This window comes from Neolamprologus multifasciatus, chromosome 13 (assembly GCF_963576455.1).
Source record: "Neolamprologus multifasciatus chromosome 13, fNeoMul1.2, whole genome shotgun sequence".
In the NCBI taxonomy this organism is placed as follows: Eukaryota; Metazoa; Chordata; class Actinopteri; order Cichliformes; family Cichlidae; genus Neolamprologus; species Neolamprologus multifasciatus.
In genome coordinates, this window is record NC_140451.1 from 20,433,657 (window position 1) to 20,453,653 (window position 19,997).

A 19,997-nucleotide genomic window follows, 5' to 3' on the forward strand; every position below is an offset into this window, starting at 1 on the left:
CAAAAAGTAAGCTAATAATAGTGTGTCAAATTTACCGACTTGTTAGCTGTGGGGCTGTTACCGCATGGTGAACAGTAGTACCAGTAACACCTCGTAACCAGGTCTCATAATGTGGTGGATTTTTGTATGACATGTATACCTATATAACTATATATCTGCACTGAACATATACTGTAATTTGTATGTAGAGTCTTAGGCACGAGATGTTTTGCCTTCACACGCACACACACACAATACATGTTTTTCATGCAGCACATTCAAAAACATGTCTCTTAGAAAATAGTAACATGGTAACAGAGATACTCGAACACACTATATATTAACCAAAACTGGAGTGTTTATCACTATATAAAGCATTTAACCCATATCTTTGATGTAGTTAGGTGATGTATTATACACATGTATATCACAAGATTATCACAAGAAACTATGCTATTTGCTGTACTAATGTGTGACCTTTGACTATTGTTGTGGAAAATTTAACAATAACCTGCAACACACCGAGTGAGCTTGATTTGAATTGGGTTTAATAAACACATTGCAACGTGGAGAGAACATCCCAGTGAAACACCAGGACCATCTCTGAATTGTGGCCACCGCCCTTACATCTTATATACGCAGACACAGACATTCTTAAACAAAGAACATTTCACAGCAGATCAATTATTAGCAGATCCTTAACTGTTCAGTCTAAGAAAAGCTCCAACCAACCATCACCTCATCTGCAATAGGATGTCCAGAGCCCTCAAGAGGAAAATGAGTCTGCTGTGAAGGTGCAATAAAACTTGGGCCCCACTTATGATCACATTCCACATGCAAACAAACTGGTGACAGGAGTGCTCTTACTATTGTTATGATTCAGTGTTATGGATATTTTTTGTACTGTGTTTTTTGTCTGCCACACCAGAGGGTGGCATAGTTTGTGTCCTGTGTTATTGATGCTATGTGAGTTCCAGGTGGAGGCTGACCATTGGTGGAGGACTGGGAGAGGCCGGCTATAAATGAGGACCCTTCTCAACCAGCACGCCTCCTGCCTACTTCCTGTTCCCAACAAACTGTGCATGTGGTTGCGTGTGAATTTGTATTCTGGAAGCTTTTGCAAATAGTTTGTTGTAAATAGTTGTCAATACTTTTTTTTACTCGGTAGCTGTAGGGGTGAGAAGCCATTTTTCTTTGGGAACCTTTTCTCCTGTTTTTGGTTAGAGAGGCAGGTAAGAGACCTGTAATTTTCTTTTGGGGTTTTCTGTGAAGGTAAGCCAGCTGCATTTCATTTCTAGAGTTTTTTGTTTGTTGTTTTGGCCATGCTCACCCTGATGCCCGCTACCTTTTGGGCCTTAATAAACTGACTGGCTGTTGTGAAATCCGTGGCAGTTGTCTTTTTGGTTCGTCTTCCTTGAGAGCAGGGAGTGTGGGGGCAGTTCTCCTTATTTTCATTTTCCTTATGTTGCACGCCGGTTTTCCCTGGGCTGGTGTGTAACACTATACTAAAGTGATATGGTTGAAATATATGATTAATACATGAGAAAAGAAATCTGCCACCACACTATGTTGTGACCTACTGTCAGAAGACAAAGCAAAGGATTAAACTAAGGGTGCCCCTCTGGGAAATGGCCCTGGCCCGTACTTGACCCTGCACCTACTGTTTTTGGGCGCATGGAAAACTTACTCAGCAGCAGGAGGTGGGACTACTGGCACCTTTAAAAGAGGACCTGGGAAAACCCTCTGAGCTTTTTTACTGCTATCTGTCCGGTGGGGTTGGTCCCAGTCTGCATGCCTTTAACCTGTACGCCCTGGGGTTTTGCTTTGCTTGCTTTCTGCTATTTAATTCTCAGGTAAAATGTTTGTATGTATTTTTCATGCTGTTCATATGATGCAGTGTATTAAACTGTTCCAAGAATACTACTCTTTTTTCCACAGAATCCTTTTGAATGCATTGATTTTAATTGGATCTAAAAAAAAAAAAAGAAAAAAAAAAAAAGGTGGACCTCCAAATCGCTGGTGAAGATAAGGTTATCATGATGGCTTCAAAATTTGCGACCACAACAGTCACAGGAAGCTGCTGCTGGAGCACCAGCTGTAGAGAAGTGAGAAAGAGATGAAGGAAGATGAAATCAAAGAGTAAGAGTATAGATGGAGAAACATAAATAGGATATGAGAGATTCAAGGATTTGGGTTAAATGAATGGCTACTTTGAGCATGAGCCACTCTGTCCTATGCACGGAGGGTTTTTGTCCAAGATGTAGCACCCTGAGACTGTAGGCTAAGTGGAAGGAAGGAGGCTGAGGATTAGTGTGTGTCAGAATCGTGTCCAGGATTAAACAAAGATGCAGTACCAATTTAGTGAGGTCTTTAGAATGACTCATTACACACATATTTATGTTTAAAAAAAAATGTACATAAAGGCAGACTGCATTCTTAATCTTTCCAAATAGTATATCATTCCACTCTCACTCAACAAAGACAAAATGTTTGATATACACTGAGAGTTCTCACACAACCTGATGATAGAGGTCAGGATTAGCCATTATTGTTGATGCTTGCAATGCTTCTTTATTACAAAAAATAACAAAAAAACAAGATTAATGACAACGATCTTGATAAAAGAGCAAACAGATCAACACTTCTTTGACTCACTTTGCAAATATGCAGGAATATAGTTTCTTAAACAACAGTTAAAAACAAATAATCATATAACAAGCTGATGAGAGCAGATAACACATTGCAGCACTTGTCTGACAAAGACTCCAGTAATACAGGTACACAAAATGCAAAAGGTTATAACATTTAAATATTTCAGAGGAGAGTAGCTAATGTGCTGTATGTAACTTCTGTGCCTTTTCCTTCACCCTGTTGGAGAACAGAAACAAAATTGACAGTTAAGCAACTATAAGAGCTTCGACTCTTCTGGGACGGTCTTTCAACAAGGTTTAAGAGTGTGTTTATAGCAGACAGAAAACAAACTGAATAGCAGGAAACAATCTCCATAAATCTAAACAAACAAACACACACACACACACACAAAAAAAAGGAACAGGTTATACAAAGCAAAACAGGAAGCAACAAGACATGGAAACACAAGAAGGTCTTGGATGAACTGGAAGAAATTAATAATCAACTCTGTACAAAAGATAAGATAAACTAGTCTTACAACATAATGAACTAAATTAAGCAAAAACTCTAAAAAAGGCAAACAAGACACAAAAAACATGATCCTTGAGAAACACAAATTATAGTTAAACCCAAGAAAACTCAGAACCCTGGTCAGAAACATTGAAACCCATGCCTTCGAGTTCCTGGCACAAAGTTTTTGTGATGGTGATGTCAGAGTAGGCTTGGAGTTTTAAGTCAACAGAACACTGATAACACCCTATACGCCTCAGTTCTCCACAATCTTGCTCTGTAACTTTACATGTACTGGCAATACATTGCTGAGATGCTGTGGTTCCAAAATGTTTCCAGGTTGCAATAACATAACTTAGAGTTGATTGTGGAAGAGCTAGGCGAGAAGAAATTTCACAAACTGACTTGTTGCAACAGTCCCATCCTATTACAATACCATTACTGGACCAGTTCAGTGAGCTCTTTGGAGAATGCAAATCTGTAGGCATACTGCATGGCTAGGTGACTGATCTGCTGACAGTAAAAGAAAACACTGTATCCTGCAAAAACTCCAGTAAAAGGTAGATATAAAGAGACAGAAAGGCCAAAAGTTCTAATATTTAAAGATTTCAGTAGTGATTGGCTAATGTGCTGCACATAACATATGTGTCTTTTGCCTCACCCTGAGAACAGAGAACAGAAACAAATATGACGATTAGAAAGAAAAAGCAAAGACCAAGGTGACCAAATTTAAAGCGAATCATGTCTTACAATGGACAATGAGCAACATAACTTGAAAAGAGGGAAACAGTATGTGGGAAATGGTGTGTGTTTGGTTTTAGGTCTTTTAATATTTACCCTCTTGTTTTGTTGTGGTAACAACTGAACTGTACATGACTTCCCCATCACTTTCAGGAAGTGACATCTGGGGGAAAACAAAAGGAGTGGAAACAGAACACTTTACAGTCGTGTCATTCTTTAAGAAAAAGTTAAAGTCTGCTTATACTCAAATACAAATGTATAGTTGTAGTATGTTAGGGTTACCTCGGGTGATTTTCTTCTAATGTTTCCCACATTGGCGTATATTACTTCCTGGTCCACCTGTGTAGGATAAACAAAATGTAATTTAGAGAAAGATTGAAAGGTGTCAGCCTGGTTACTCCAAACTCTTTCCATACAGAGCCTTAAAGGAGAGCTGAATCTGTTCTTCTGGACGTAGAACAGATTAACTTTTTGGGTTGGCTTTTTGGATTTCGTTCTATGGATGATTGAGCATGCATGAAGACAATACTGGAAGATTAATTTGATCAATTAGACATTTTACTTTCCAATGTCAGTATATTCACTGAAAATCCTAGACTTGATTTCTTGATAGGACAGCAGTTGGTTACCTTGCCTAAGTGTTTTTTCTTGGGTCTAACTTCAGCGTATGCTACCTCCACTCCGGCCTGCATTGGAAAACAGAAAATAATTAGAACATCTGCAAAACTGTACTTATAAAAGTTTTCCCTATCAATTAATTTAGCTATTCTTGTAGAATCATGTACCAAGCTCACAGAGAAATAAATCAATATAACTTACCATTGCTGTGGCTGATGAGTCTGCTTTTCTCTGCTCTACAAAAAAACAAAGCACCTGTTACAGACTCTGTGTTAACAATGCAAAATAGCCAACAATAATGCATAAATTCAAGTAAATATTGTTTGGATTTCAATCAAAGTTTAACAAGACTTACTGTTTCTCAGTATCAACCAGATGAACAACACCACAATTACAATAAAGATTAACACACTCAGAGGGATGATGAGGGTCTTGAGGTCAAATGAAGCTCTGCAACATGCAGTTTGAGAACACATAATTAAGTTTAGCATAAAAGATTTTTAGTCAAAAGAACAGTTTTGTTGCTAAATCTACTGCAAATACAAAAGATATCTGACCTTTGTTGTCCATTTTTAAATGTGGTAATTGTTCTATCTCCAGTAAAAGTATGGGCAGTAGCTATAATTCAACAAAACAACAGTCAGTACTAGAGTACTGTAACAATGATTGTCCTAATATCTCTGAGAGTACTAACATTTATAAATGGATGGAATTGATACATGTGTCAAGTTCATAATTACTTACAGTACTCACTGGTGATTGGTTTCTCAGTAACAGTTAAATGTACTGGTATCTGAATGTCCCCTTTAGTACACCAATACCAGCCACTGTCCTCTGACTGTAGTCCACTCATGGTCACTGTGAAAACATTTGGTTCGCTCATATAAGTGGTCACTGTTGTTCCATCTATGGATCCAGATGATCCTGTCACACAGTTCCTGCCCAGCCTGCACCACTTCATTTCTCCAGAGTAACTGTGGTGACATCTAATAGTTATGCTTTCTCCAATGTATCCTGTAATCCTCTGATGATCCACATAGAGACTGGGGGTCCCTTCAAGGACAAACATTAAAATAAAGAAATGAGTGGATAGAAGGACAAAAAATACAGATTTGAAAAACCATTGGCAATTTAGACTTCATGTCTATTTCTCTTAACTTTTAATAACAACCACTTTAAAATGTTAACAAAGATGGAACCTCACCACTGGTAACTGACAGTTGAAATTGCTCTCTATAATCCGGTCCATTATTAATCTCCACCACACACCAGTAATCAGTGTTTTTATTTGTCAGATTGTTTATAGTTACAGTAAAAAAAAATTGTTTTTTATCATCAGAGATTGAATATTTTCCTGAAGGGTCTGCTGTGTTTGTTTTTACTACATAGCTGCAGGAGTTCCATTTAGGTCCTTTACACAAGTACTTCACATGGTTTTTGTATTTGGACTCATAGAGACATGGGATGGAGATAGATTTCCCAGTTTTCACTGATACTTCACTGACTGTAGTTATGCTGTGAACTCCTGCAAAGAAACAAATGCACATTTTAATAGAATAGTTCTGTTGATTATCTACATGTTTTCAGAATGAAATATTTTGCTAATAAAATAAAATCTCTTTTGGTAAGTTATTACAAATTACAAATTAATACTATTGTAAATTGAAAATCAACAGAGATACTAAGCAAATTTTTAAAAGCCCCTGCCACATACCTGTTAGTCCAGTGATGATATAAATAATCCTGAGACAGAGAGCCATATTGATAAGTGAGCAGACAAAATCGTATGAACTGTTGCACTTGAAAACTCCAAGTGCAACACTTCCTATTTTTCAACCCTAAGTATGCCACTGCCACTGTAGTTGCAATCACTCTTCCTCCTATGTAAAACACTTCACAAAAGTGAGCTGACAAAGGACCAGCCCCTCCCCTATCTTTACTGTGCGCTTATGCACGTTGTAGGAAAACTTTAGTTTGGAAGAAGTGGCAAAAAGGTGGAGCTTGAAAAATGAGAGAAAACAACAAAAAGTAAGCTAATAATAGTGTGTCAAATTTACCGACTTGTTAGCTGTGGGGCTGTAGTACCAGTAACAACTCGTAACCAGGCCTCACAGTCACAGGAGGCTACTGCTGGAGCACCATATATAGATATATGGCACACCGGCCATATTGACTTTTTGTCCCAGTCCAGCCCTGAGGGGACTGCACTACCAGAAGGCAACACTGCAGACATTGAGGATAACTATGGCTACGTTCACACTGCAGATGAACGTGCATCATATCTGACTTTTTTGACCCTTTGTGACACATATCCGATCATGGTATGACAGTGTGAACGGCACAAATCTGATATTTTCATATCCGACCTGGGTCACTTTCGTATGTGGTACTGAATCCGATACATATCTGATGTTTTAGACAGCGACTGCTGTTTGAATGGTCAAGTCGCATTAAATCCGTCTTTTACGTCACTGACACAAGACAGACGCCAATTATCAGCACCGGAGAAGCGCTGGAGAAGCACCCAAGAAGACATCATGAACGCTTCCTAGCCATCCCGTGTAGATGTTAGTGAAACTGTTGGGAAGACAACATTGGAGAAACGTGAACATTTTATTTGTACTGTATAATCTGCTGATTCTGACAGAAATCTGCAACTATCGTTTGAAGCACCGCACCTCTCTAAAAGAGCAATTATTAGGCCATATGTAAATAACAAAATAACTTTATAACTTAAAGCAAAATTGGAAAATGTAAAGTCCGAAAAAAGTTTTTATATTAAGAGCCATCAGTCAAACAATACTGTTTGGTCTGGGTCTGAACAGAGTGCGTTGTGTGACGTCTTCTTTTGCGCATGTGGACCGCTTTGAGGGATCACACTAGAGCGTGTTTGCTGTCAAATTTTATTTGTAGTGTGAACAAGCAGACAAAAAAATTGGATTTGATAAAAAAAAATCGGAATTGAGCATTAAGGCCTGCAGTGTGAACGTAGGCTATGAGTACGGTGGAATCTCACAGGCAAATGGGAACCATGAAGATCTAGGAAAGCCGCAACCCCCAAATACCTCCAGGGTGTAAGTCAAGTCCTGTGGACTCAGCTGAATGGGAAGAACAAGATCCTGGGCTATTAACACCTACACCATGCTAGTCATCAAATACCCTGCTGGTTTAATAAGCTGGGCAAAGGAGAAGTTAGATGCCACTGACTCTGTCCTATGCATGGAGGGTTTTAGTCCCAAATATAGCACGCTGAGACTGTAGGCTAAGTGGAAGGAAGGAGGCTGAGGATTAGTGTGTGTCAGAACCGTGTCCAGGATGAAACAACAAATATCCATGATTGCATCAAGAAGATGGCCACAACTGTTCTAACTTACAGCTGATTCTGAAATGTGTAGAAAATTTAACAAAGTGACTTGTTGCAGTGGTGGCATCCTATTACAATACCACTGCAGTACCGATTTAGTGAGCTGTTAAGAATGACTCATTACACACATATTTATGTTTTAAAAAATGTACGTTAAGGCAGACTGCATGCTTAATCATTCCAAATAGTATATCATTCCACTCTCATTCAACAAAGACAAAAATGTTTGGTGTACACTGAGAGTTCTCACACAACCTGATGATAGAGGTCAGGATTAGCCATTATTGTTGATGCTTGCAATGCTTCTTTATTACAATAAAAAACAAGAATAATGTCACTGATCTTGATAAAAGAGCAAACAGATCAACGCTTCTTTGACTCACTTTGCAAATATGCAGGAATATAGTTTGTTAAACAACAGTTAAACATGACAAAAAAGTTACCAAGTTATAATATTTAAATATTTCAGTGGAGAGTTGCTAATGTGCTGTATGTAACGTCTGTGCCTTTTCCTTCACCCTGTTGGAGAACAGAAACAAAAATGACAGTTAGGGGGGAAAAAAGCAGAATGTGACCAAATTCCAAGTGACACACAAAATACCAGGACAACAACATTTTAAATGAAGGAAACACAGGAAGTGGGAAACAGAATGCAGTTGCTATCATGTTTAATATTTACCATTTTGATACTTTGATTCTTTATGGTCACAACCGAACTGTATGTGATTTCCCCATCACCTTCTGTAAATGACCTCTGGGAATGAACAAAAATAGAAAGCCAACACTTTACAGTTCCAACATGCTTTAAAAAAAATGTCTACTTATATTCTTAAATATAAATGTTTAGCTGCGGTATGTTAGGGCTACCTCAGCTGTTTTTCTTCCCACATTTCTTACACTGGCGTATGTCACTTCCTCATCAATCTGTGTAGAATGAGCAAAATGTAATTTACAGAAAGACTAAACACTGTCAGCCTGGTGTCACACCGAACTCTTTGCATATAGACCCGTCATACAGGATCTCTTACCTTTGCTGTGGGAGTTGATTCTGCTTTTCTCAGCTCTAGTAAAAGATAACTGCTGTTACTAACCGTGTAACAATGCACAATAATCAAAACTTTAATTGCATTTTAAATGTTTCAATGATTTCAATAACACGTACTTTGTCTTATTATAAACCAGATAAGAAAAGCTACAATTACGACCACGACCAGCAGGCTCAGAGGAATGATGAGGATCTTTAGGTCAAACGGAACTCTGCAAAATGTATAATTTAGTTTAGCTTAACAAGGAACAATGACATGCATAAAGGATTTTTTGACAGTTTCCCTTACAAGAACAGTTCATTAAATACTGCACATAAAACTGAAAAACAAACCTTTCTTGTGTGTCTTCAAATGTGTGAATTGTTCCATTTCCAGTAACTTGAGCAACAGTAGGGGCAGTAGCTATAATTAAATATACATAAATAATTACTAGAGCATTATAACAATCATATCCTAATATCTCTGAGAGTATTAACATTTATAAATGGATGGAACTGATATATATGTGGAGTTTATGATAGCTTGCAGTACTCACTGGTGATTGGTTTCTCAGTAACAGTTAAATGTACTGGTATCTGAATGTCCCCTTTAGCACACCAATACCAGCCACTGTCCTCTGACTTTAGTCCACTCATGGTCACTGTGAAAACATTTGGGTCGCTCATATGAGTGGTCACTGTTGTTCCATCTATGGATCCAGATGATCCTGTCACACAGTTCCTGCCCAGCCTGCACCACTTCATTTCTCCAGAGTAACTGTGGTGACATTTAATAGTTATGTTCTCTCCAATGTATCCTGTAATCCTCTGATGATCCACATGGAGACTGGGCATCCCTTAAAGTTCACAAAAAATACAATACATACAAAAATTAATTGAAATTCAGACTTAAGATATCTTTTCTTATTGACGTTTAACAACAACTGAGAGCACATTCAGTCTTTTTAGTACAAATAAAAACATATTTGTTGTTTTTTTTGTTAGAAATTGTGACAAGAAATCCTGAAAACAATGTAAAATATGTACAACGATGTGCACTTACCACTGGTAACTGACAGTTTAAAATATTTTCGATAATCTGCTCCATTATTAATCTCCACCACACACCAGTAGTCAGTGTTTTCATAGGCCAGCTGGTTTATAGTCACAGTGAAAATTTGCTGGTTTTTGTCATCAGAGATTGAATATTTTCCTGAAGGGTCTGCTGTGTTTGTTTTTACTGCATAGCTGCATGAGTTCCAATAATATCCTTCACACAAGTACTTCACATGGTATTTGTATTGGGACTCATAGAGACATGGGATGGAGATAGATTTCCCAGTTTTCACTGAGACTTTACCGACTGTAGTTATGCTGTGAACTCCTGCAGAGAACAAATAAAGTATTATATTACTTTGTTTGCTTAAAAGGTTTTTTCTTTTTGGCTTACTTTTTGTACATGAACAGAACAAATAAAGCACTTTAGTGGAATAAATCCATTGATCGGCTAGACACTTTTAAAATTTTTCATTTTTCCTTATTAGATAATGTCTTCAAAAAACTCAATAAAATAAAAACAATTACAAGGCTATTACAAATATATTTTTGTTATTGGAAATTTTATAATCAGCGTAAAAATTAATAAACAAGCTAAAGGACTTTAAAAGCCTCCCCCTCATACCTGTTAGTCCAGTCAAGATATAAATAATCCTGGCATAGAGAGCCATATCGATAAATGAACAGAACAAACAGTGTGAGCTCCACTTCCTTTTTTTCATCCTTATATGCAGCTGTCACTGCAGTTTCTGTTATTCCTCCTCTTATGTAAATCAGTCATTTTACATAAGTTGGCTCACAAAATAAAGAGTGTATGAAGTAAATAGTAATACACCCAACATCTGTCAAGCTGGTGGCTTTTCAAAACCCATCATTCTTTGGAACATATAGAAAATTGAAAAAGAAAATAGAACAGAGAAAACTAAAATATAAAAATGTAGTCAAAACAGGAAAGTGAAAGGGTTTCATTGTGCAAATTAAATACTGTTCTACATTGTGCAAGATCATCTTCTCTGGTTGGGTGTCAGTTCTTTGGTAACGTGAGTGACATTTCTGTGGTTTCTGACAACTTTTCCTGTTACTCTGACTCAGTGTCTGGTAAAGCCACAATGTGCTTCTCAGTGTCAAAATTTATACCAAACAGTGCAGATGTGATTAAAGTGCACATTCTGAACTTTAATTCATAATCATTAACATACATTTTAGTTTCACCATATATCAATTACAACATTTGCCACCTCATTTTAGGGCACAACAGTGCTTGGGACAAAGTAATGGTAGGTACGGTAGGTACATGAATGCAGTTATGTTTAATGCTTTGTTGCATATCCCTTGCATGCAGTGCCAGCTGTCATAGATGCTCACCGCCTTTTTGATGTCTATCTATCAGGTGACTAACCTTTTGGGGTTTGAGAAAGTTTTGTGTTGCCTTAGCAGTAAGTTATCTTGTTGCAGGATGAAGAGTTATTCAATGAGTTTGCAGGCATTTACTGGAACATGAGCAGATGTTTCCATCTTCCTCAGAATTCATTCTGCAACTTCCATCAGCCATCAGCAGTTACATCATCAATGAAGATAAGTTAGTTAATACCTATAGCAGCCATATATGCCAAAGCCATAAAATACTAAACTATAATGTTACGGGCCCCAGGAATGGTGTCACAATAACAAAGATGAAATCCCTGCTTGCTTAAGCGATTAAATGCCACTGTAAGTTTACAGTGAATTTACAGCAATATTCAACTGTATTTAAAGCAAACCACACTCTTATCTGGTTGAAATTAAAGTGGACCACTGTACCTGTTCTGAATACTGAAATTGATCAAAAATAAACAAACATCTTTTACAGAACACTGAACATGAAACTTACTTCTCTATACCGTGTGCAACTTCCATCTATTTCACAACTCATTAATAGTCACATATTAAACAGCTTCATACTTTTGCAAAAACCTCAATTATACATAAGTGGTGCCATTTTTATGATAATTCGCTAACTTATGAAAACAGACAGGTTATCTTAGTATCTTACTTGTATTGGTCCGCAGTGCAGTCTTACTGGTTGAAGTAACTTCATGAACAATTATGTGCAATGGCATCTGTAAGTCTCCAATAGCACACCAATACCAGCCGCTGCTCTCTGATCTCAGATCGCTCATGGTTACAGTGAAAAGATTAGGAACACTCGCATTTATTTTCACAGCTGTTCCACCTATTGATCCATCTTGATTGGTTACATCACTTTTACAATTCAGAATCATGGCCGAGCAGTAAAATATTAAACACAATATTAAAAGCTGTTGATTAACCACCAGTGACTCATCTCTTTAAGTTAATTATTTACTAGCTCAAGGCTTCTCTTACTTACCCAGCAATCTAGTGAGCAATAGGTGATAAATATATAGAAGAACCACGTTGGCACAGCTGCTGTGAGTAAGTGACCCCTTTCACTATCACAGGGAAAATTTCAACCTGGATTGCTTCCTCATTTTATTTATATTTTTGACAATGTTTCTGTTTTTAGGGCTTTTACAGTTACCAACAATTCACCCAAAACTATCAAAAGTATTTCATAATTTGTTTAATTTACTTAAAAAAAAACTAATAATATTTTATTTATAACAATGCAATGAGACAAATGAATAGATAATGATTTTAATGACGATTACCATTTGAGAGCTATTGGATCAAACCTGTTTTGATAGTTACAATAACCCACAACTGCATCTATTGGAATTTATCTAAATATATTTATTTCTGCAATGTTTTAGTAGATAATTTGTGTTGTTTCACTATATGTTTATTTTTATGTCAGTCATTAGAAGAATAGGTGGACTTATATTCACCCATGGTCCCTTACTGAGTTCTGTAGTTCTATTTACTGCAACACTCTGTAGACTGCCATGCAATAACTCTGTCTTCAGCAATCAGATCTTAACAATCTTGGGTACATCTGCCCTCATAAAGAGACTGAAGTAACTCTAACAAGTTCTTCAGCATTATTGAAGCCAAACACCTTCTTTGCTTGCCACTTTTGCATGAACTTTACTCTTCATTCAGGAGTAGTGAAGGCAGAGGGGTTTAAATAACTGGGATCAACCGTCAAAATGAACAGACAGCACACTAGTGGGTGAGGATGAGTGTCAGGAGTGTTTTGTGACTGAGGCCTAGCAGTAAGAGTGAAAGAAAAGGTTTACAAACCAATAGTCAGACTGTAAATTATGGTTTGGAGACAGTGGTGCCGACAAAAAAGAAACTAGATGGATCTGGAGGACGCTGAGCTGAAGATTCTAAGATTTTCATTTGAATGTCTTGATGTATCATCCAGCTAAGAAAACCTAAAAAGTTGATTCTGTTCGTGTGGAAGTAGCATTTCAATTGGGAGAAACGTTTTTTCACTTATCCAATTGACTTCTTCAGTCTCAGGTGACCGCTGGTTTCCCCAACCTTATAAACAGTACATTTGTATAATGACTGACAAAACGATGTGAGGTCAGTTTCATGCTGTTTTTAATATGCTACTTCAGCTGAAACTGAAGTAGTCATCCGGATGAGTGACGAAAACGTTTCTCCCACAGAACACAATTTACTTTTTGGGATTTTCATTTGGAGCAATCAGGAGATGAAGGCAGATGATCCGATGTGATGGTCACTAAAGGGAGAAGGTGAAAAAGAAAGACTGCAGCTTTTAAAATATTTCAAAATTACACTATCAATATATTGCATTTTCCATATTTTGCAAGTGTTTTATCACTATCCTTAATTACCAAATGCCCTTCCGTCCTTACTTAATATATTATGGATGCCCTTGTATACAGCCCCACAGTGTTTCTTGTAACTTATACATTGTGTATATAGTGTTTTTATATTGTTTTGAATCTCGTCACTTTCTTGCACCTTTGTGGTCTTGCTAGCTAATTTCGATGTGCAGGCAACTGTGGAATGACATGTTCGAAGTTCTGGTTTTCTTCAGTGATGACGACATTACCAAGGGACTTCTTCGTCGACTGTTGATGACGTATTTATGTAACCCTCGAAATGCAAAGCGATCGGTGTGTATTTTGGCGGTCCGTTCAAGTCCACCGAACTTTCAGTTCTGATGACAGCTGTGAATTAACAGCCCCGCCAAGAAGCGGACACATATCTTAGCACCACCGACAGATTTTCATCGTTAATAATGGAGTACGGGAAGGAGAGGGTGGTGGCGTTGGTAGACATGGACTGCTTTTACGTGCAGGTGGAGCAGAGGCTGAATCCAGCTCTGAGGAATACTCCCTGTGTGGTGGCCCAGTACAAGACGTGGAAAGGAGGCAGGTGAGTTTCTGACACAGAGATACTGTTTTTGTGATCGACGCAATTGAAACACCTAGCCGTGACACAAAACCTGGGTCTGTGGGTGACATTAGATTCCTAAAGCTAATGTTACGAAAGCTTTTTTCCCCCTTTTTTTCTGGTGTCCTTACGTACATCCTGTTCGTACTCGTGTTTGCAGAACTGCCTCAATTCTTTGTTGCATAGAGTTAAAACGTTGATGAAAAAGCCAAAACTTGCTCTTGTGGACTGATATCTGGTGACTGTGGAGGTCATTCGAGTGCAGTGAACTCACTGGCATGTTCAAGGAACCAGTTTGAGATGATTTGAGGTTTGTGACGTGGTGTGTTATCCTGCTGGAAGCACCCATCAGAACATGGTTATACTGTAGTCATAAAGGGATGGACATGGTAGGCCGTGCTGTTTAAACGATGCTCAGTTTGTACTAAGGGGCACAAACTCTGCTAAAAAAAATATCCACCACAACATTACATCACCACCACCAACCACAACCTGAATCTGAACACATCAGACCAGGCAACACACCTAGTCATCTCTTTTCTAATTTTGGTGAGCCCATGTGAACTGTAGCTTTAGTTTCCTGTTTTTTAGCTGACAGAAGTGGCACCTGCTGTGGTCTTCCGTGACCGTAGCCCATCTGCTTCAAGGTTCATCGTTTTTTGTGTTTAAAAATGTTGGGTTTTTTTGCATAACTTAGTTGAGTGGTTATTTGAATTTGAGTTACTGTTGCCTTCCTATCAGCGTGAAGCAGATTCACAAGGCACTTTCACCCAGAAAACTGCAGCTTTATTTTCTCTTTTTTTCAGACCATTCTCTGTAAACCATAGAGTTGGTTTAGGGGAGAAAATGCCAGTAGATCAGCAGATTTTGAAACAATGAAATACTCGGTAAAACAAAATGTTGACTAGATTACAGAGAATTTAAACATTCCCCTCTCTCTTTGTAACCCACTGGTGAATTCGTTCCCACGACTGCGTGTGTTCAGTTGCATTGACCATTTGAATTGATGTCTCTGTGTTGTCAACTCACCCGCCCTCATGTTCCACAAATAACCGCTTAGACATCCTTCTAAAATGTTTTCACAATTTATGATTGTTTTGTGACCCTTGACTAAATGTTATTGTTTCTTAGTATTATAGCTGTGAGCTATGAGGCCAGGGCCCATGGTGTCACCAGGAACATGTGGGTGGATGATGCAAAAAAACTGTGCCCAGACCTCCAGGTGGCACGAGTGCGTGAGTCTCATGGCAAGGCTGACTTGACAAAGTAAGTGCTGCTGCTGATGTACATCCCCAGAGACTTCCTCTTTTTAATTGGATCAACACTCGATCAACATTGAGTCTTTAATTAAATTTACGAATATTTTTTAAATTGCCTTAAATCCTTATGACCAAAGCTGTACTGCAAATAACTTCTTTCTGTCCCCTTTGTAGTTACAGAGAGGCGAGTGTGGAGGTGATTGAGGTCATGTCTCGCTTTGCTGTGATTGAGAGAGCTAGCATTGATGAGGCCTACATGGATTTGACTGCCGCTGTCCAGCAGCGACTGAAAAATATGACTGACAAACAAATCGAACCTTCGCTCTTGAGGACCACCTACATCCAGGGGTACCCGCAAAGTTCACCTGCAGCTGAAGAATCTGCAGAGGACACTGTGTCGGATAAAGGTAGGCTTTCTGCAGTTGACACAGAAAGCTGTCGAAGAATAACAGCTAAAAAACTCTAGCAGGCTTTATCCTGCTAACAACATCATGTTTGTGCTCAGAGGAACAGCGATCCAGAGGTCTCCAGCAGTGGCTGGAATCTTTAACATTCCCGTCAGTGGGTGAGCAGAACTCTGCAGAACTGCAGCTAACTGTTGGAGCACTGATTGTTGAGGAAATGAGAGCAGCTGTGGAGAAACACACAGGTTTCCGCTGTTCTGCAGGAATATCACACAATAAGGTAGGATAAACTGCTATTTAATAGTCTAAGACTGGTAACTGTGTTTGCAGAGATAATCATTTACCGCTCACTTTTCCAAGGTATTGGCTAAACTAGCCTGTGGTCTGAACAAGCCCAACAGACAAACTGTTCTTCCTCTGGACTCTGTGACAGAACTTTTCAGCAGTCTCCCCATTGGCAAGATGTAAGTTTAGTTATGTCATTGCTTACATTGACAGAGTGGCAGCAAAAACTTCAAATTAAACCCTGTCCTCTTGTATTATTTATTTCCCTGCAGCCGTAACCTGGGGGGTAAGCTGGGAACTTCAATCACAGAAACTCTGGGAATAGAGAACATGGGCGATCTCACTCGCTTCTCTAAGGCTCAGTTGGAGCAGCACTTTGGAGAAAAAACAGGGTGAGAGAGCCAGAAATGCCTTTAAATACTATCATTTTGATAATGGCGACATAACTTGCTTAAGAAAGTAATCACATGGTGTTATTAAAATAATAACAAGTAGTTTTGACCTTTTAAACTTCCTTAAACATTTCTGAACTTCTGTACTTGAACTTCTGCTTCAGAAAAGAAACTTTGTAATTTTGGAAACCCTTCTGTACTACAGGAACGTTAAACTTTATCCTGCTTCTTTGTTTAATGTAGTCAGTGGCTGTACGACTTGTGCCGCGGGATTGATTTTGAAGCTGTGAAACCAAGACAGCTTCCAAAGTCCATTGGCTGCAGTAAAAACTTTCCTGGGAAGACATCGCTGGCTACTAAAGAGCAGGTAGAGCCAATGTTTCTGTGCTTTTTCAGTGTGTTCCACAAGCATTTTTAAAGTATTTGTATTTGTGCAGGTACAGTACTGGCTTCATCAACTGGCTCTTGAGTTAGAGGAGAGGCTGACCAAGGACAGAGAAGTGGTAAGACACAATACTTGGTTGTGTAATTTAGTTCTTTTCCCTCATTAAACCATCTTTTCTTCAGTTGGGTTTCACTTTAGTGTCAAATCCCGTAAATGCAACTATTTTCAGCTCAGTTCCTTTAATTTCTTATAGAACGGTCGTGTGGCTAAAATGCTGACAGTTGGTGTACGTCAGCTTGGCGACAAGAGGATGAGCAGCTTCTCTAGATGTTGTGCTTTAGTGCGCTACGAGGCGACCAAAATATCCAGCGACACCTTTGCCATTATTAAGAGTCTGAACACAGCAGGAAACCATCAGGCTGCATGGTAATTAGAACAGGATACTGCAGAGGTTTTAAAGTAATTTGCCAAAGGGATGTTCTGTGATTTTTATTTATTTATTTTAATTTTTTAATTTAAACTGTCTTCCATCATGTCCCCAGGACTCCACCCCTCAGCATGTTATACCTCTCAGCTAGTAAATTCAGCGATGTTTCATCAGCGGGGGGGATTGCTGGCTTTCTTTCCAGTGATAGCACTTCAACGCAGCCACCCCGTGAACCAAAAAATGTCTCCCCGTGTAAACAAACCGGCTCCATCCAGTCCTTTTTTCAAAAGGCAGTTGAGAAACAAAAACAGAAGGTTAGAAAAGAGGAGGATGATGATGATGATGAAGAGGATTCTGGTGCACACTGCAATGAAGGTCTCCCAGCTTCCTCGCTTCACAATACTTCTGTTTCTGTTAGTCAGTTGAAGTCAGACACCGTCTGTCCTGCTTCCTCTTTTACACCTGTTTCTCAGTCCAAAATTGGTTCATCCAGCCCCCACCCAGGCATTTCCTCTTTCTTTCACAAGAGGACCATTGAAAAAAGCCTCCAGGTTTCAGGGTCAGCACTGAACAAGCCTGAAAACGGACAAATGCCAGTTCCCGTCGATGAGGAAGACACCAAAGACATTGTTGCTGTGGCATCAGGCTTGGAGTCAAAACTTAGCTCAGAGAATGCATCTCATGAGTCGGCAAGTGAGGAGTTAAGGAATGAACTGGACATTAATGTGGAGTCAAATCACCCTCCTCCCACTGTGGCCAGTGAAGATCTGATGAGCTGTGAACGCTGTGGTCAGGAGGTGTTAGCGTGGGAAATGCCAGAACACAATGACTATCATTTTGCTCTGGACCTCCAGCAGTCCTTCTCGTCAGGCACATCAACCATCACTTCCTCTTCTTCTTCCAGTACCGCTATGAATCCTCTCACAGCAGCAGGAGCAGGCACAGCCCACTCCTCTCGGGGCAAGACCAAAACAAGAGGCCAGTCGGGACCAGCACCGAAAAGACCCCGCTCCCAAAGTGCAAGCACGGGCACTCTGGATTCATTCTTCAAGAAAAACTGAAGATCTAATGCAGAACCGCAGTTTTAAATTAAACTCAAACGTAGTTCTGATTATGCACATTTTAAAAAATGTTTGTTTACAAAGCCATATCCTAAAACAGGACATTAAGACTTTGTTTCTGCTTTCAATGTTGAAGTTGGGTGATGATAACAATGTGTATAAAAAAAATCAAAAAATCATATTTATTTGATTTATTTAATTTACTTTTTAATGATAAATAAAAATACAATATTATTAAGAGACTTTTTTTTAAAGCAGAGTGTATTAAAGATTCTTTTTACTCATCCTAGTAACATGCATTATGGTGTAGTATTTTGACTTGCCAGCAGATGGCAGTAGTTAGTTGAATGTAGAGCAGAAATCCTCACTCGATCGACAGTATGAAGTGTTCTAGTAAGAAAGAGAGAGGGGCACATGATTGTGATTTGTAAGACAAGAAGGTAGTATTTGAAATACTCTTGGTGTCAATAAGTTTTCCAAACACAACTAAGTACATTTACATAGAAGACTCTTAGCTAATCACATAGGAAACCACACACCCTTGTGAGCAAGCCTTTCAGGTTTCTATAAGAACAAATGTGACAAAAGTAGCCCTGAACTTGTCATCCTTTATCACAATGATATTGCTAACTTCACAAATGTAAATTTACATTGCCGTAGCCGAGCTCACAGCCTACATCATGGACTGGTACAAGATAAGCTGATAACTCATAAAATAATGTAGCGGAGGGCAGATTGGAATGTTATAAAAGATCAATCAAGTCAATAATGTAGCAGCTCCTCTGGCTCAAAATCCATAACAATTCACAGGTTATTGCCTGTGAAATGACACATCTGACCCGGAGCAGAATTTGGTTGAAGATCTATTAGGTGATTATTGTGTCTGAGTTATTGTAAAATCTGAACAATACCCTCAGAGGAAGGATTATTGTTCAGTTTGGACAGATGCCTGACTGTGACATAAGCTCATTGGCCCTTCAGCTGGATGAGCTAATAAGCATCAGCTGGATTAATTGAATTAAAGCAAAGGGTGTGTGTAATTTTGGTGTCACTGTAAAAAACAAAACAACCCCCCCCCCCATAAACAAAAATTTCCATAATAACTTTTAATGATATTATAATTCAAGCAATGTTTAAGGCTTTGACTCACAATGGAGACCTTTTCCAATCATTAAGTCTAATCAACCCAAATCAGGTGAGTAATATAAAGTGTTATAAAAAAAAAGAAAGAAGTAAAAACATAAATACACTAAGTATGTGGTAGTTCATGGTTCTGTGTGTCTGTGGTTGTCCAGGTAGGGAGCTGAAGTATAACGGGTTGCTACAGCAGAGGGCCTGTCAGTTGCCAAATTACAGTTTTTGTATTATTGTATTTCTTAGAGTTTTTTGCTGCAGCTTTAATGGCATAAATTACAGACAACCCAATGGCTTGTTCAACCTTTGACATGATTGCCACTCCAAAGAGTGCAATTGCAGCATAAATAGATGAGTCATCCTCTTCATGTTTTCTGCAGTGGTGAACCTATTGT

At 38.7% G+C, this 19,997-nt stretch overlaps 3 protein-coding genes across 8 annotated transcripts; 1 reads left to right on the top strand and 2 right to left on the bottom strand.

Annotated features, from left to right (window-relative positions):
• Window positions 1–2,751: 2,751 nt before the first annotated feature.
• On the bottom strand, window positions 2,752–6,353 carry LOC146505485 (polymeric immunoglobulin receptor-like). 5 transcript variants are annotated; one of them, XM_085182663.1, is made up of 10 exons: window positions 6,194–6,345; window positions 5,684–6,004; window positions 5,224–5,532; window positions 5,037–5,097; window positions 4,835–4,929; window positions 4,681–4,715; window positions 4,491–4,547; window positions 4,144–4,200; window positions 3,958–4,024; window positions 2,752–2,847 (listed from the first exon to the last, which is right to left on the bottom strand). In XM_085182663.1, the coding sequence occupies exons 1-10, from the start codon at window positions 6,237–6,239 to the stop codon at window positions 2,843–2,845; spliced, it is 1,053 nt and encodes a 350-aa protein (XP_085038789.1). In that variant the 5' UTR covers window positions 6,240–6,345; the 3' UTR covers window positions 2,752–2,842. The 5 variants fall into 5 exon arrangements, with proteins under 5 accessions (XP_085038789.1, XP_085038790.1, XP_085038788.1 ...); XM_085182664.1 differs by lacking the exon at window positions 2,752–2,847 and adding an exon at window positions 3,710–3,782 and having other exon boundaries at window positions 6,194–6,348; XM_085182662.1 differs by lacking the exon at window positions 2,752–2,847 and having other exon boundaries at window positions 3,710–4,024; window positions 6,194–6,347.
• LOC146505486 (uncharacterized) lies at window positions 2,775–12,448 on the bottom strand. 2 transcript variants are annotated; one of them, XM_085182661.1, is made up of 9 exons: window positions 10,549–12,448; window positions 9,931–10,251; window positions 9,425–9,724; window positions 9,222–9,291; window positions 9,006–9,100; window positions 8,872–8,906; window positions 8,711–8,767; window positions 8,523–8,597; window positions 2,775–2,847 (listed from the first exon to the last, which is right to left on the bottom strand). In XM_085182661.1, the coding sequence occupies exons 1-9, from the start codon at window positions 10,643–10,645 to the stop codon at window positions 2,794–2,796; spliced, it is 1,104 nt and encodes a 367-aa protein (XP_085038787.1). In that variant the 5' UTR covers window positions 10,646–12,448; the 3' UTR covers window positions 2,775–2,793. The 2 variants fall into 2 exon arrangements, with proteins under 2 accessions (XP_085038787.1, XP_085038786.1); XM_085182660.1 differs by lacking the exon at window positions 2,775–2,847 and adding an exon at window positions 8,125–8,362 and having other exon boundaries at window positions 10,549–12,447.
• A 1,438-nt stretch (window positions 12,449–13,886) lies between these two features.
• polh (polymerase (DNA directed), eta) lies at window positions 13,887–18,702 on the top strand. Its single transcript, XM_085182657.1, has 10 exons — window positions 13,887–14,237; window positions 15,387–15,521; window positions 15,689–15,921; window positions 16,020–16,198; window positions 16,279–16,382; window positions 16,476–16,595; window positions 16,839–16,962; window positions 17,033–17,098; window positions 17,234–17,406; window positions 17,523–18,702. The coding sequence occupies exons 1-10, from the start codon at window positions 14,101–14,103 to the stop codon at window positions 18,466–18,468; spliced, it is 2,217 nt and encodes a 738-aa protein (XP_085038783.1). The 5' UTR covers window positions 13,887–14,100; the 3' UTR covers window positions 18,469–18,702.
• The last annotated feature ends 1,295 nt before the right edge of the window (window positions 18,703–19,997 follow it).